General features: G+C 49.9%; 1 protein-coding gene across 3 annotated transcripts in view; it reads right to left on the bottom strand.

Moving 5' to 3' along the window:
• Nucleotides 1–17,643, bottom strand: part of limk1a (LIM domain kinase 1a) — a 28,664-nt gene that overhangs the window by 4,334 nt on the left and 6,687 nt on the right. For 2 of the 3 annotated variants that reach the window (XM_023818024.2, XM_023818025.2), the window contains 12 exons: nt 13,540–13,678; nt 7,248–7,357; nt 5,856–6,068; nt 4,678–4,783; nt 4,404–4,591; nt 4,003–4,189; nt 3,187–3,273; nt 2,237–2,368; nt 2,049–2,108; nt 823–888; nt 294–462; nt 20–75 (listed from right to left, as the gene is read on the bottom strand). In XM_023818024.2, the coding sequence (XP_023673792.1) occupies nt 20–75; nt 294–462; nt 823–888; nt 2,049–2,108; nt 2,237–2,368; nt 3,187–3,273; nt 4,003–4,189; nt 4,404–4,591; nt 4,678–4,783; nt 5,856–6,068; nt 7,248–7,357; nt 13,540–13,678 (1,513 nt within the window). Of the gene's footprint in view, nt 1–19; nt 76–293; nt 463–822; nt 889–2,048; nt 2,109–2,236; nt 2,369–3,186; nt 3,274–4,002; nt 4,190–4,403; nt 4,592–4,677; nt 4,784–5,855; nt 6,069–7,247; nt 7,358–10,716; nt 10,966–13,539; nt 13,679–17,643 lie in introns of those variants that run through there. The other variant, XM_023818026.2, reaches the window with a different exon arrangement.

Here is a 17,643-nt window from a genome sequence, read left to right on the forward strand (position 1 = left end):
TTTAGCCTTGAGTTCTTACCTCACAGAGCATGATACCAAAGGAAAAGATGTCCACCTTCTCATCGTAGCTCTTTCCTGTGGGTGGCAGGTGCAAAAAGACAAGGTTAAATTAGAAGGAACATTATGAACACTTTTGGTCTATTAGCTGTAATCTACCCAAGTCATTGGTTCTATTGTTGTTGATTCAGAATTAATTGGTCATCAATCCTAGCTGACCAAGATGGTTTGGAATCGTTGTGAAACTCATTTCCCTTTGGAGGTACAGGAGATTCATCAAGAGCAGGAGCTCTCACCCTGGATCATCTCAGGGGCCATCCAGTAGGGGTTCCCCACAACAGTGTAACGCTTCCGCCGGTCTGGCTTCTTCAGGCCCTGGATTTTGCCCGTGGACAGCCTGTCCGGGTTTTTGTCCTCCACCATGAGTCGGGCAAGTCCGAAGTCAGCTACCACCACACTGTTGTTCTGTGGACAGAGGCAGGAGACATGGGGTCATGAACGTCACAGCCACACCTGACCCACTCACAAAGCGTGTAACCCGAACCCTAATATCAGGAGCCCCAAAAATAAGAAAGGTTTAGACCTTAAAACACACCCACCAAGGCTAAGCCATCTTACACCTGGAGTCTCATGCATTAAAACATGGGATCACCAGTTAACCAGAACTGGTGATGTGTGAGACCAGGGGTTGGAATCAGAACTACTGAAAGCTGAAGCGTATCATAACAAAAAGGGGGTTTGTCTGTCAGCATGTCAGACGGGCGTGTCGGCTTAACCCCCATCAGAAAAAAGCAAAAGAAAATTTCACTGCATCTAAACACTTGCCTCTCTGACGAGACAGTTGTGGGAATTCAGATCCCGGTGAATGATATTCATGGAATGCAGGTACGTCTGAAAGACAGAAACAAAATCACAGATACAGTCAAGACAAACCCTTAAGAAGAATGTTGAAGATGTTCTGGTTCAGCTGGCCATTTAACCCTTGGTGTGTTGAGTAATCTGGGTGAACCTACCATATACTAATAACTATAACTATACAACAAACTCTTAACAAATCTCATTCATTTTCACACGAGATATCTTCTTTCATACACTACATGGAAAAACGTATTGGGACACCTGGCCATTACACCTACAGGAACTTTTATGACATCCTATTCAAAATCTATAGGCATCAGTATGGAGTTGGTTCCCCCTTTGCAGCTATAACAGCTGCCACTCTTCTGGGGAGGCTGTCCACAGGATTTTGGAGTGTGTTGGTTTATCCAGAAGAGCATTTGTGAGGTCAGGCACTGATGTTGGATGTGAAGGCCTGGCTCGCAATCTCCACTGTAATTCATCCCGAAGGTGTTCGATGGGGTTGAGGTCAGGGCTCTGTGGGCCAGTCAAGTTCTTCCACACCAAACTCTCCCAACCATGTCTTTATGGACCTGGATCTGTGCACTGGGGCACAGTCATGCTGGAACAGAGGGGCCTTCGCCAAACCGCTCCCACAAAGAAGTACAGAATTGTCCAAAATGACTTCGTATGCTGAAGCATCAAAAGTTTCCTTTACTGGAACTGAGGTCCCATACCATTATCCCTCCCCAACCAAATCGTACAGTTGGCACAGTGCAGTCAGGCAGGTAACGTTCTCCTGACATCCGCCAAACCCAGACTCATCCATCAGACTGCCAGACAGAAAAGCGTGTTTCTGCTGTTCCTAAATGCTTCACTTTGCAATAAATCCACTTACAGTTGACCGTGGAATATCTAGTAGGGAAGAGATTTCACAAACTGGCTTATTGCAGAGGTGGCATCCTATGACAGCACCACGCTCAAATTCACGGAATGACTTCAGAATGACTCATTCTTTCACAAATGCTTGTATCCCTGACTGAATGACTGAGTGCTTGATTTTATACACCTGTGGCAATGGGTCTGAATGAAACACCTGAATTCAGTGATTAAGAGGTGTGTCCCAGTGCTTTTGTCCATATAGTGTATTCTGCAGCTTGGTATGTGTGACCTACTGACGGCCACAAGGGGGCAGTGAGATGCAGGGAACTTACCATGCCTGCTGCGATGTCCCTGGCGAAGCCCACTCGCTGGTTCCATGGGTACTGGTTGTCCTGTTTACAGACAAAAAGGGGGCATTTCTCAATGCATGAGCCTGTTCACTTTGGGAATTACACTTTCTGCTGAACTGCACGCTCACTCGCATGCACGAGCACACGCAGACACGGAAGTGCGCGCTCACCATCTTCTTGATGATGTCTCTCAGGGTGCCGCCTTTGATGTACTCCGCAATGAAGTTGAGCCGCTTGTCCTTGTACAGGACTCCAATGAACTTCAGCACATTGGGATGGTCGAGGCAGCGCATCACTTTCACCTGGTGGAGAGCTCACACAGTCAGATATCAAGTATGCGTCGGTTGCATCCCTCACCAAACGAGACCAATCCCATGATTCATTGCACCCCAAGTTCGTTCCTGGGAGGCGAGTTAGCGAGTTGCCGAGATCACATGTACGATCTTTGCATTCTGGGTACTGAGAAACACTACTTGTTTCACTGCACTGCTACTTGTGGTCATTTTGTGAGTGTGACACTGTGGTGGGGGTTTAAACTACAACTCACACACAGTCTGTGGCTGAGCAGCCCCCTCACGCCGCTAGCTGGAGGTGACACACGCCTGTATGACGCCTGCCGTTGCCATGGGTACAGCGCCAATTAACCCCCTGTTGCCTTTGCTCTGTCCCCAGCAGGCGAGCTCCTGGCTGCAGGCTCCGGAGGTGATGCTATGTCACAGCTGACTGGGCCAGGCCTTGTGGGCATCCGCATGGTGCACGACAAAGCAGCCTCGCGAAAACCTCAAATTGAAAACACGGACGTCTGGGCGGCGGCTCTGCCTTCCCAGAACCTATTTCTCGTTTGCAAAGACTGGAGGCAGCATAGAGAAAAACGTCAGTTCTTCTTTCCTGTGGTTTATTTTATCTTGTACCGCTCGTCACTCGACTTTCTAAATGTGGCCTTCATTTTGCACGCGAATGTCCCACAAAACTTGGCCCCTTATCTGTGTGATGAAACTCTTCCTGCAACATGGTCGTTCAAAACAGGCCTCGATGACCCACGTCACACGGTGTGGTGCACCCACCCTCTGACCTCTGACCCCTCCACCCTCCGACTTGTGACCTCCAGCATCCTGCTTACCTCCTTGAGGAAGGTTCTCTGAGTATCATCATCAAAGCGGATGAGCTCCTTCATCACCATCACCTCCCCTGTCTCCCGGTGTGTCACCTGTGTGGGGGCGCATAATAGTGATGTCATCGAGGGCCGCCTGGTTATACCTGCTCTTTTCTAACATGGACAAAGGAATGTGTTGCACCCTTTCCTGTTCCCCTGAACTCCATCCGCCCAGCGACGTTTATAATGGCAAAAACAGACGCTCACAGAACTCTAACCCTGTCCTGCTCGTCTCAGCAAGAATGTCTCACCATGTTCGAAATCGAAAAAAAGAGGAAGTTTGTTGAAACCAGAATTTTTTGAATTTTTTTTTAATATTCAGAACGACTGAAATTTGCAAACAAGAATCAAACAGGTTTGTCTGTGTGCTGACGGCTTTCTGGTGTTACTGCCATTGCTGTAAGATTAGCAAGCTGACAACTCTCTCTGGCCATGTATTCAAGGAGAACCGTATACAAATATTTTGGAAAATAAATGTATTTTGAGAGATACATTTGGTTTGTATATTATTTGTATATTCAACATCATATGCTAATATACAGAACTGCTGCTCTCATCCTACTCTCACTATCCACTTTTTTTTTTTTAGTTTTTTTAACCATCTGAAATGTCTGAGTGCTGCACCCTGCTGTCGGGAACACAGAATAACCGTCTCTGTTATTGCCAAACACGAGCGCCCCCTAGCGTTCAGTAATAATTAGTTCTGGCAGGTGTGGTAATTACGCCGCTGCATGAAAACGCAAGGGGAAGGCCGGAGAAAGGTGGGCGGAGGCGCGGCGGTACCTTGATGGCCTGTCCGAAGCACCCCTTGCCCAGCACTTCGCCGTGGATGAGGTCAGACGGGCGGAAGATGCGGTGCGTCCGGTTGGACACGACGCGCAGCGATTCGGAGCGGCCGATGTCCTTCCGCTGCGACAGCGGCGAGGCCGTGTTGCTGGAGCACGGTGACTTGTCGATGCTGTAACTACGCCTGGGCGGGGGGGCGGGTGGGCGGGGGGGAGGGAGACTTTCAGCACTAGCCACATACTCGGCGACTTGTCCTCCCAGAACAACAGTTTTCCTCCATTAATACAGACGCTTAATGGGAGTAGCTTAGGTTACAGTGCCCCCCCCCCCCACCCATCTGCTCCTCTACCCCCACCCACTTACGAGTTCATCTCGTGCCCCCCCAGCAGCATACTCACGTAATGACTCTGGTACGCAGGCTGTGGATATCCGAGTTGGGGGGGTGCGTAATCGGCCCCACAGGGCTGCACACTTCCGAAAGGGGGCTGGGGCTGTCCAGCAGGTCCCTGGAGCCCCCCTGGTCGTGGGGGTCATGTTCGATGGTCAGCTGCAGCAGACGGCTGGTTTCCTGGATGAGCTGGTCGATCTGGGTTGGAAACAGATGGGGTGGGTCACATGCTATCCGGTCCACAGCCCATTGGCGGAGCGTGTTCAAAATGCCGCTCTCCTTACCTCATCCAGCGGAACGTTCCGGATGGGGGTCCCGTTGATCTCCAGGATCCGATCCCCTACGTGTATGGAGTTCTTTACATCTGGGCTAATGCACTCGGAGTCCACCCTGTGCAGAGACATGGGTCAGCGTGAGATGGCAGAGCAGACAGCGGTTGCTGTTGTGCCTGTTCCTGGTTCCTGGGCCCAGCAGACTGATGTGTCCATGACAGCTTGGTGGATAATCATTGTGCAGTAAACACAGCAAACTCATGGTCACCCACCAATTTCTTTCTTTACTAAAACGTACTGGCAGGGAACAATTGTTAAGAATTAAATTTAATAAGTTGGAATGTTTTTAAGTGAAGTGGAAGTGGTTAGTTGTCATTGGTGACACACCACATCACACAGTGCACGACAACAAAATGTGTCCTCAGCATTTAACCCATGTGTGACACTGTGACATAGCAGGGGGCCGCTAATTCAGCACCCGGGGAGCAGTGCTTGGGGACGGTACCTTGCTCAGGATGCCTCAGTGGTACTTTGCTGTTTGGGGATTCGAACCAGCAAAGGAAGAGGATAATTTCCACAGTTTTATATCAAACGGCTATTGGGATACCCCCTTCACCTGATGATAGGGGACCTCACTTTTTTTTCAGTCATTGATCCCAAACATTGTTTTGGTACTGAGTTTGGGGGGTTTCTCAGAATAAACTGAGGGTGAACTTACATTTTTGGTTAAACCGTCAAAATTTTAACTTTGTTGTCTTTTCCTTAAAAAAATATGCATGGGAGGCTAACAGCAAAGCATAGTTTGGCAAACAGAGCAAGAAATGTCCTTTATTTTCATGACAAAAAAAATATTTAAAACGTGACATTTCAGGACGTGATAAGCTGAATCGGGTCGGTTCTCACACTTTCCTCCGGTCAGTGCGCTTAGCTGATTGTACCTGTTAGTAGAGGCAGACATTTCAGGTCCAGAAAGTAAAAATCCAGACCAGGACTTATTTTGAACCAACCAGTTCAATATGAAGAGTCACCGTCATGGAGTATTTAACTACTGAATGAATGGTTACATGGAATGAGCCTGTGTCGGAAACTGGGTCCCTTAGCAGATGTCGGCTGTTCTGTCCGATAGTAAAGCGAGAGCTTTAATGGATGTGGCCCCTCCTCCCGGCTCCCCGGAGACCCCGTGCACTCACTCCGACACTCGGACCGTGTGGCCGTGCTCCGCCGGGACGCCGTTGTGGCCGAAGCCGTTGGCGCTGCAGCCCTGGTCGATGGAGACGGAGAATCCTCGCTTGCCATCAGTGGAGGCCGGAATGGACACCAGGGTGACCGTGTGGGGGATCTTAGAGCAGGGGGAGTCTGGCAAGGTCACAGGGGTCACGATGGTCTGGTAGTAGCAGTGCCCGCTGGGGGGAGAGGATCATTTCCACAGTTAACCCTCTGGGGTCTAGGGGTTGGGAGCACACTTTCACTGACTGGTCACACATTTCATTCAATATCATAAACTTAATTCATGGCAAATAAATTATTTCTTATATATTAGTTTTGGCATTACAATCTTAATTTTAATGTATATTGTAAATAAGTCAGATTTAACTTTAGTTAAGTTTGTAATTCGACATCAAAAGTATAGAACACTTGCAGAAACATTATAAAAGTACATAGTAAGCAATGGTGGCAGTTTGTTTTGATCCCAGATATCTGTTCACCAAAGTCTTGGGTACATCAACATGACTAAATGGCATACTTGCAATATTCAGTTGGATAAGAGAAAGCTAACTCATGTCACAATTTCTGGCCTCCTGCCATTGAATATGTAGGAGCTCTCATGTGTATGAGCGAGCCATTCACACCTGGCCACACCCCCCCCCCCCCCTTTACGGCACTGTATCTGGATCGCGTTTGACCACCGCGTTGTTCATCAAATTACCATGCGAATGCGATTTGAATACGCGCTAATGCGGCTATTTAGAATGTGAATAACGATCTTCGGGTGAGAGCGGTACTACACGCCCCCGATGCAGGTAAAATAAGGTGACATGGTTTACTTTTTTACCGATTTAGCCTAATTTGAAAAATGTTAATACTTCCGACAATGGACGTCTGGAAAAGACGACAGATTATGGATTTAGCGTTTTTTTCTTCATGATTCTTCATAAAGATTTCAGCAAGATATAAACTGAAATAGATGCGAAAAGGATGGTTAAAAACGAGCAGCAGACGAGCTTCATCATCCTCACTCATTGACTATTTTGTGGGGAAAAAAAAAAGATCCACCCCCACAACCACAAGCGCATGGTGTGACAGAACAGACGCGGCAGGATTGTTATCTGCGGGACTATCCGCTAATGCACTTCCTCTCTGGGAGAATGAGACAATAAGGGTTCTGTTTCAGCTCGCATCCCATCCTATGTGGGCTTTACTTCCAGGGAACCTGCTTTCTATTCAGCCTCTCCAGGTTCAGCCTCATCCTCGGGAGGGACTGGCAGACGGGCTCTACAGGGCTGGCTTTCATGGAGGAGTTTGCAGGGTGTTCCTCTCAGCACCGCTCCCGGTCCCCTGCACATGGTCCTGCCTGTGCTCACCAATAGAGTTTGGAGCGTTCCACCAGGGCATAGGTGTCCCCGTCCCCAATGAAGGCCCGGCAGTTCAGACACGTGAAGCATTCTGGGTGATATTTCTGTTCCCCTGCAACCTGTGGACGGGAAGAGTGCAAGGTGGGGAAAGAGATGTGAGAGGGCGACGACACGTCAATATTCTTGCAAAAAAATAAAAACACCCTTTGAAATTACAACAAGGGGCTTCCCCATGATAAGTGTTTTGAAACCATGAAAACTTTAAGCCCAGGCAAGAAACAGAAAAACTCAGTATGTGGCAACAGAATGTGGAAGTATAAAGGCCATATCCACATCTGAAAGTGAGATCACTGGTCACTACAAACATTAGTATTCCTGGAACCCTGATATTAATTTGTAAACATGTCACAACACTTGAATTTCAGTTTGGCATAGCACAGGATAGCCTGAGCAACACCTGCACTGTGGTTTTAAGATGTATCTACTGTAGATATACACCTCTATGGCTAAACACGCTTCAGCGGCCTGACCAGCGATTTTCCGATTTCTCTGCCGTCCGCCGTAACATTTGCTCCTCTTAGAAGACACTGAAGTGCTACAGGAATGTAAAAACAGACTGGGATGTTTTTATTAAATTTACTATTAGTATTGGGGCTTAAAAAAAAAAAATCTATGCATTTCTATGGAAACAGATGAGGACAATAGTCACTCTTCCTTGCCCCTCACTAGTGAGGCACGTTTTAATTTGCAGATGTATGTCAAACGGCAGCATTGGCCATCGTCGGCATGTCAAACTCCTGAGCCGCTCTGGGCTAAAGTTCATTATACCCTGAGTCACGACCCAGGCAAAGCACAGAAGAGCTCTGCTGCGTGTGGGGGGAGGCCAGACTACCCCAAAGATAATGGTGCCCAGGGAAGAAAAAAGGTACCAATTTGGGAGGGCTGGTGCAGTTCCACCCCGTTAAGTGAAGGGCGATTTCACAAGCGTACCCCACCGGCGTGTTCTGCAGAGTACAGCCCTGCAATTAGTGTGCAAAACGCCCGCACAGGCCCAGAGAGCCAGACACAAACACGACCAAGCCCGTGAAGGACGAGAGCTTCACACACAAGCGCATGGCTGACCTATAATAGCCAGCACTCTCCAATGGACCTGGAGATATTTTACTCACTGCAGACTTTCTCCGGGTCTCAGAGCGACAGGACTGCGGACCCCTTACACAAATACCATGCAAATGACCTTAGCAAGGCAAGACAGGTGGCTTTTCATTCCAAAACCTGATGGGTGTGGTTTTGTTTTGGAGCTGATTTGGGGCAAGTGGGTTGGCTGTGAAAACCGACACTGATGCATCTAAGCTGCCAAGACGTCAGCTGGGGGTTTTCACACACCAACATATAAAAGGAAACCCACCAACATCAAAGCCCCCCCCGCCCCTGCCGACATCACGGACGACGTAGACATTCCATTCTATCGGAATGGAAGCACAAGCACACCATCCTCAACAACAACCGGCACATTAAATTATTATCAATTAGCATTTTGGGGGGGCGGGGGAAACGGGATGAAAAAGTTTTTGAGTTACCACGAGGAGTGATGACAGAATCTGCGACTGATACTGCTGTTGGGGAAAAAAATGTGGAGAAGTGTTACCGTGGTGACTATGCTGCATCACTTACAGGAGTTCGTTCAACCCCCAGATACTCATAAGGCAGCAAAAACCCAGAGAAGCCGACAACCTGCATGAACACGACCACGCTGTCACGGCAGGTACCGAAACCCAGGGGCATTTACCGTCAACCGTCTCAGCCCAACAGATTAGGTGGGATGCTACTAGCAGTGTTAACTTATAAATCTTTTAGATTATTAGCAGGGACGCGGATACCGTAGCAGAGTCAGGGGGCCCCTCACTTCACAGGGGCCTTTGAACACGTAAAATTGTATGTAATATTGGGCAGATGGGGCCAATACTGACATTTTGTCAAGGGGGCCAGAATTTTACATACAAATTTCTAGGTACCCCTGAGTAGGGAAGGACAGCAAGAGTGTCTGTATAATTCACCCTAACAACGTTATAGTCCTTTCCTGTTATGTCGCTTTTTATGTTTCTTTTTTTTTATTATTATGACGTAAAGCCCTTTGTGCCACTTATCCAAATAATGTTACTATTATTACTGCGACTAACCCTGACAGTTTGTGTTCGGTCACATTTCAGTTTCCAATCATCGATCCATCGATTTCACATTATTTTGGAGAACACCGCTACATCCGGTCCCCCTTTCCTTGGGGGGAGCTTACATTTCATGTAACCCGGGGATACCGGATACACTCGGGTTCGGATGGAGAGAGGGGCTTTCCGGAAGACTGCGGACTGGGAGTCGGGAAACAGATAGGTGTCTCATAAGAGCACCGTGAATGTTTGTACATGTATCAACCGGAACACAAGGAGAAACAACTAGTACAAAAATGTAACAAATGTACATTATAACAGAAGTTTAGGTTAAAAAACTGAGATGTGCTCAAAATTCAGGAAAGCACATTTCAGATATAATGAAAGTACGAACAGGACAGTTATGTATTAGAATTAGGAACTAAATCCTAAAATTAGCTGTAGTTTGTGGTGTGAAGTGTGTTAGAAAGCCAAGGTAAGAGTGGAAATGATGAACCTGTCAGCTGGATCTCCTTGAGGATCACCTGGTCACCACAGCCTGGCCTAAACAAGTCTGTTTATTGCGTAAAGAAACACCGGCACCCAAACTAGAGTGAGTCAGAGACGTGATAAGCTCTGGCTCTCTAGCTTACTGGTTATCCTGGGGAACGTGATCAAACATGCCCCGCAAACAAACAGATTATGACTGAGCCCCATCCGTCATTTTCCATGGCTCACTGATGCCACCGTTTTGGAATTCTGCTTATGAGCAAAAACATCACATGCGCCACAACAGATAGGCGGTGACCTCCCCCCCCCCCCCCCGGACAGAGCAGACCCATGACGGTGCATTGAAAAAGGCGCAGATAAGCTGACGAGGTTTAACAAAGCCTCAGACCCCTACCCGTGTGCCCCCCCCACCCCCAGCCCAGATCTCCCACCTTAAAGCGAGCAGGACCCAGCACAGCCCTCGCCGAAGGGACCTTCATCCCTCATAACCCACACAGAAAACCTTCAGCTAGCTGAGGAGAACAGAGGACTGTGTGACACTCAGAGGCTGATGCCTTCAGGGTCTATTACACACCGGATACGTGTTCAGCACCCCAGTCCTCTACCTTAACGCGGTGACATCATCATCCCGCAGGCCAGCTTTGGGCCCCAAAGGACGACTTGGCAAATCACCAGCAGAGTCTTGCTCATCAAGCGTCAAAACGCATGCGAGACCAAGGCCATCTTCTCCTCACTACCGCACACACATACACGAGCGCAGGCTACTGGTCCCCGTGGCGACGGTGAGGACAGCCGCAGCCCCCACCCCAGGAAAGCCATCTTACCTTCTTGTCTTTCCTCCACAGCCTAAGACAACAGGAGCCCCAGAGGAAGAGGTCCCCCACCATGGCGTCCCGACCGCGGCGTCCTGGCCGCTACACCCAGAGTGAGAGACCGAGACAGCAGCGCACTGTCAAAACAAAAACGGCCGAGCGAGGTAGCAGAAGGGAGCAGCCCACGCTGCCGACGATGAGGTCATCTCTGAAGCTGCGCCACACCCCCTCCCCCTCCTTTCTCCATCTCTCTCACTCGCTCGCCCGCTCGCTCTCTTCCGGCCCAGCCCACACAGACGCTTGCTGGCTGTTTCCCCGGACTCTTCATAACCCCCACCCCCCTGCCACACACACACACACACACACACACACACACACACACCCACATACACACACACACCCACATACACACACACCCCCCCCCCCCAAACCCCCACCATGCTGTCTGGCCTTGACAAACTAACGAAGATTCGCTGAATAGCAATTCCCTCCTCATTTCATGTGTCATTCCTACCCTTTTTCTAGGGTTCTTGTGAAGAAAGGTCAGGATATTTTATTTTCCAAGGCTCTCCTGGAGGCCGTGGCCGAATTCCCAGGGTGAGGCAAACTCTCACAGAGCCACACAATAAAACAATCGGTGTCTCGCCGGGCTTCAGATAACAGACCACTGGGGATCAGCTCCTCCACCTCCCGCCTCCGACCTTATTAAAAGGTTAGGGGGGCTGATAAGACAGCAGGCCTCACAATACTCAATGTGACCGTTTCCTCAAAGGCTACAATCACTGAGAAACACCTGGCAGGAGCTATTTATGTACGGCTAAGAAGCGGCAGGCTCACGGGTAACATGAGACCTTAATCGATGATTTCCGGCTGCACGGGTCAGACTGCCATCAGCGGCATCTGACTCAGCCGATATTAATAGTGTGGGGCGGGGCGTCCGCAGCACTGCCTGCTGGGCCTCGCAGCAATCAAATACACAGTGAGACACAGCGCTGGGCTGCTGCATATCTTCTCTGGGCATGATGTAGCTCTGTTACAAACAAGCAGTAATATAAAGGACCCACAGATGAAAAATGTTCAGTTCTCAGTTGCCGACATGAATACACAAACACACACACGGTTAGTGCCGACAGTGTTTCTGTCATTGGCTGATTAGGTGCAGTGAATTGTGTGCAAAATTACCCATCTATCCAGCCACATTCTAAGCACTCATTCTGGTCAGGGTGGTGGGGGCCCTGGGGTCTATCCCAGGCAGCATGGGGCACAAGGCTGGGGTCACCCTGGCTGGAGGGGGGGGGGGGGTGAGGTACACCCAGGACACTGCCTGGGGTCATTACCAACATCAGCAACCGGGAAAGCCGGCAGTGTGTGAAGCACCAGTGGTACCCAGCATACAGTCTTGTAATACAGCACTTCAGGCGACTGCAGGTCGCCCCGACGCCGTTAGCGTACCTTGCTAACTGAAACCTATGCCACCATGAGCAGCGCGCAGCCCCCTCCTCACAACGTTTAACTACAGTGAACATACTGCACGTTAGAGGGGAAGCGGCCCCCCAACAATAAAGGGGAGATAAAGAGAGACTGCGGACGGTCACTTTACCACAGGCAGCTCAGAGGACAGCTAAGGAGGGCTTGCTAAATTAGGCTAGATTATGTTAAATCACTGTGGGGCAAAAAACAGGCCGGGGGCCTCCTCCAGATTAGGACGGACATGGAAGCATCAAGGTGGCACCGTCCTCTGAGGTGAGATCGAGCCAGAAGCGAGACACAGAGGGTAAAGTAACCAGCCACTTCCTGTCAGGCTGAGGTGCGGCTGGGGGGCCTGAAGACCCCGGCTGTCCCAGTGTGATGTCAGGGCCCGACAAATCCATCTCTCTCCAGCCCCAGATCTAAGGCACCCCAGGCTCCCGTTCCAGTAAATGTGAGGTCGACCATGGATTCCCCCCCCCCATACTTTTCAGACAATAAACCACGATATATGGTATTTTGACATTATTTTCAAAAGGAACAATATCGAAGGGCAAAGTTTATCATGGGGGACAACCCCCTCCCCCCCAGGGAATTTTTGTCACCAACTAGGGCTGTTTGGTTATGGCAAAAACCATAATAACAATTATATTGGTCAATATTGAGATGATACTACTACTACTTATAATTATTATTATAATAATAACAACAATTTATTATTATTAATAATAATAATAATAATAATAATATAATAATAATAATCCCTGTAGGGAAAGAGAATTTCCCCACAGTGATCAATAAAGTATCAATTATTATTATGAAATTCTCTTTAACCGTCCCCCAGAAAGGGGTGCACTGGGTGTATGACATAAGACAAAAATGGGAGCATCCTCGCGAAACGAAACGTGGTACAATTATCGTTTTATCTCAGTTATTTTCTTTTGATACTCGGTGGAATCCAGAATTGTAATAACAATTACACCCAAAATACAGCAGTATACGGTATTATCTGAATACAGGCCAAGGCTAGTTGCCCATTTGTTCAGGTATAACTAAAGACACCGACCATCAGCACGTCTACAGTGCTGCATAAAATCAGCATAGCTATTAAAATAAAAAAAAAAAGTAAACTCCAGTGAAGTGAATCTCCAACAAATGAGCGATCTGTGTGCCATGTGACCAGTCTCAGCACCACCCAAACTCTGTTCCCCTTTTTTAATAATAGATTCTGTCATGGACCGCTAACAAAGTGGGGGGCATTTAAACCTGTAAGCCCAGCCTCGAGTAAGCTGATGGGGGTGGTGAGAGCAGCCTGGTGGGAGACTGGCGCAGGTTGTGGTCTGGAGTCCCCCCCCCCATGGGACTTACCATGATGAGGCCCGTGGTGATGGGCTCCGAGCAGCCATGACACAGCTCCCCGAACTTGGCCCAGTAGTCCTTCTTACAGAAGAGCCGGCCGTCCTTCTCATAGTACCAGTGAGATAGGGAGACACCACACTCACAGCATCTGGGAAGACAGAAGAGACAAGGAGTTAAGGAGAGAGGCGACCAGCGGCACCGACACGCAGCCGCGAAGGGCGGCGACCCGCAGCACCGACACGCTCAAGAAGAGCACAGACTCTGCCCAAAACGCCACACATGACATTACTGACACGACTCATACATGCCAAACAGCACTGTGGAGGTGGGACTGTGTGGGACACGATTACGGCTGCTGCCTGGGGTCATTATCAACATCAGCACCCGGGAAAGCAGGCAGTAAACATGTCAATGGGCAATCCGGCGCTGCTCTGCAGGAGGTCCTGAAACCAGGGCGCCGGAGAGACGAGGGAATGAGGGCCCCGGAAACGTGGCAGACTAATCCTTTAATGGAAGATCTCACCGTCCGCTGGAGGGCTGGCTGGTCGATGAGTGACCTGCGGATATGTGGGGGTGTGCAGGTCACTGTGAAGTTGGCGTCTCTGTGGCCAATTCGCTAAACAAACTGCGGACCAAGGCCTTCTACCGCATGGTGCCTCTGTGGCTCCGACGTCCAAGAGACAGACTATGATAAATGACACCCCCCATCCCCCCCCAGGGCTGTTCGGATCGATGGTGTTGATCGCAGCAGTATCCGGCCAGCAGCTCACATCTGCCACTTGCATTCACAGGCCCCTGGGGCTGGTTTGCTGGCCACATCGACCCCCCCCCCCCCCCAATACAATAAACCCTCATCTGCTGAAGCAAGCAGAACTGGGTCAAGGGGACAGAGAACAGTGAAGCGTATAGTGCTTAGAACCCCCCCCCCCCCCCCCAACAGAGCTGCTGAAACTTTAAACGCATCAGGTCAGTGAAGCTGAGGGGGTTTGCATCACACACACACACACACACACACACACACACACACACACACACACACACACACACACACACACACACACACAGAGTGACTGACAGGGCTGCCGGTCACCATGTTTGCTGGAAGACAGACAAAAAGCTCTGAGGAGCATAAAAAAAATTGCCGGGATGCTGAGAGGGGGATTCATTTCTGAGAGGATTTTTGGTGACGTGAAGGGGAGTTTCTCTGTCATGTGGCATCACCGCCAGCACGCATCCTGGGGGGCGCTAAGAATGAGCTCTGAGAGGGGACTCATCTGTCACGGCAGAGAGAGCGTGTCGGTGACGCATTCAGAGTCATGCCGCTGCTTCTGCTGCCCTGCACCCCAGCCCCCCCACACCCCAGCCGTTGGCCAAAGGGCTGGAGTTTCCAGACCCTAGGGAGGCCCACCTGGTCCCAAGGCTCAGTCCCTGTGACGGTATAGGGAGCAGGAGGGATTTTCCCCAATTACACAAGACAGGGAAGATCTCCCACATGCTTACTGGTATCTAAACTCATGGACCCTCCAGGCTAGAGCCCTCCCCTATGTGTCAACACCTAGCTCTGGGTCTGAGCGGCACCTCAGTGCGGCGCATTTTGGGCCACGCGTGGCAGTGGGCAAGGGTGATGCGATTTCTCTGCTCCAGCCCACCTGCACTTCCTGTCCGGCCCACGAGGAGACACCTTAACCCCGACATCCCTAAGCCGCGTCCTTGGCCGCTGTCCTCCAGGGTAGAGAAGGCAAGAAAAAGCAGAGTGTGCTTGCTGAGCTCAGCGGTGTGACGCAGACAGCGGCATTCAGGTCACCTTAAAGACGCTTTAGGGTCCATCAGATCTGCAGCTGATATCACGATCATCACTGACAAGACGACACAGCAGCAGGTATAACATCTCCGTCCAAACACTCCCAGCCAGGGTGATTAATTCCATACAGATTTGTGGCTGAATAGTAATCGTGAGCTTAGCGTTGTGCTCTGAGTGACAGGTCAGGAATACAGCCTGGCTGTGCTTTCATACAGTTTCACTGCGCACCATCACGTAAGGGTGGCGGGGAGACAGCTGGCTCCGAGGAGGTTGGAGAACAGCACTGCTTTTGTGGGGAGATTTTCTCTTGTTTCGTTTTCCTAGAATCTCACTGGATTAACGGAGCCTTTCTAATATGCATGACAGAGGAGGAGGGGCAGCGAGATGAGGGGGGGTTTTTGTAGAAGGATGACGATGGGCCAGGATCCCTATCATGCGGTACACCCCCCCCCCCCCATCCCGCCCCACGCACATCCTCAGTCGCACTGCTGAATGGGAAAGACCGATGGCAGCATCCTTGTGCAATAAAGAATAAAGGAAGTTCACAGCTGAGCGTGGCCCCTCCCTACAGGACGCTCAGCGTCCAATCAGGAAGCAGCTGTTGTAAGAGCTGCAGGCTCAGCTGATCTGCATTAACCCCTGCCATGCCGTGCTGCAGATACACGTAGCCCAGGACTCGTAAGCGCGGCCAAAAGGACGAACAAAAACTAAGCGGATCGTTTGTTTTTCTTCAGGGTGGCTCTGTAATTTAGAGGAAGGAAGACAATGATGTGCCAGAAGAGAAACTGACCCCAGAACAGTGAATGTGCACTCAGGTTTTCATCCTCTGTCTGAGGTCCCGCTGGGTATGAGGCTGGGGGGGGGAGCAGATCCCCCCCCCCCCATGGCTGAGTGGGTCTGCCGCTGTCATCTGTGCTGCTACACGCTCCGACTGTGCCACTCGAAAATACCACAGCCAATTCCCGCAGAGCACAATAACTCCCCAGGAGAGTTTACACTACAGTGGGGCTGTAAATAAACAGAGGAGTGCTGGGGTGGGGGTGGAGGAGCTCCAGTCGGTCTTCCTGCGTTGGGGAAACAACACCTTCGGCTCAAAACGGAACTCAAGTCACCTAGATCATGGTACTAGAACTTCAACAGAAAGGGCAGAGCTGGTCATCTGTGTGTGTGTGTGTGTGGGGGGGGGGCAGCCATCTTGCATCACTTACAGTTTTAACTCTTTGCAGCTTGACTTTCCCTCCATGCCCTTTTGATTTTGACAGGTTGGACATTAGATCGCGTCCCACAGGGGTGCCGGGCGTGTGCCTTCAAACCGAAACACATCAACCGCACACATCACCAGAGTAATGGCACATCACCAGAGTAATGGCACATCGCCGCCCGCGCTAATGGCTCCCGCTCCCCGCCGGCTTGCTGTCTCCATCAGCAAGGCCCACTCCTGCGGTCAGCTCTCCGGCCTCTATTGACCCCTCCATCGACCCACAGTTAGTTAATCTCCCTCCCATTTAATTTCAGTTAATTGATATCCATAAGTTTACCCATTGGCTGGCTTTCTGCCTCCTCAGAGGTGGTCATCGGTCAGTCTGTCAGCGTTTGGCCTGCCCTCCCCAGCCCCAATCTCAGCACAAAAGGCCTGACTGGCCACGCAAGGTCTATAGCGCCCACTCGCCAGACTGAGCGCGTCTTTACAGGCATTGTGGGTAAAGATCTGCGTAAACCCTTCTCCTAGTCACCCAACAGGCTGTGCATCTTGATTTAAACAGTTGCATTTAATTAAAAATAAATTAAAAACCTGCAGCAACAACACAGACGCCCTGCAGCGGAAAAGCCCACGGGCATTGTGGGTAAAGATCTGGATAAACGCTTCGCCTGCCCATCCGTCAGGCTTGGTTTACATTGTTTCATTTAAAAAAAAAAAAAAAAAAAAAAAATGAAAGAAACTTGCAGCTGCACAACAAGCCAACATGAAACCGACACCCTGTAGCAAAACACCTGCATCAACCAGCCAGCTGAGGGGCAGTACTCAGTAGTACTCAGCAGTACTCAGCAGTACTCAGCAGTACTGACACCTCACTTCTGCTCCCTATGTCTGACTGAAGAGATTTCAGCAGCCATGATTGTGGTATTTCACACCTGCACACGGGGACACAGACACCAAGCTGCTTTCTGGTTCAGAAACTGAACAGAATAAGAAGTGTTCAAACTGCTCCATCAGTGCAGTGAAACAGTCTAATTAATCCGACCAACAAACTGACTAATTATCTGATCTTCATAGCTGCATTTGGCTGAATCAGTGCAGAGAAGCTGAAATG

Source organism: Paramormyrops kingsleyae, chromosome 17 (genome assembly GCF_048594095.1).
Source record: "Paramormyrops kingsleyae isolate MSU_618 chromosome 17, PKINGS_0.4, whole genome shotgun sequence".
Lineage (NCBI taxonomy): Eukaryota > Metazoa > Chordata > Actinopteri > Osteoglossiformes > Mormyridae > Paramormyrops > Paramormyrops kingsleyae.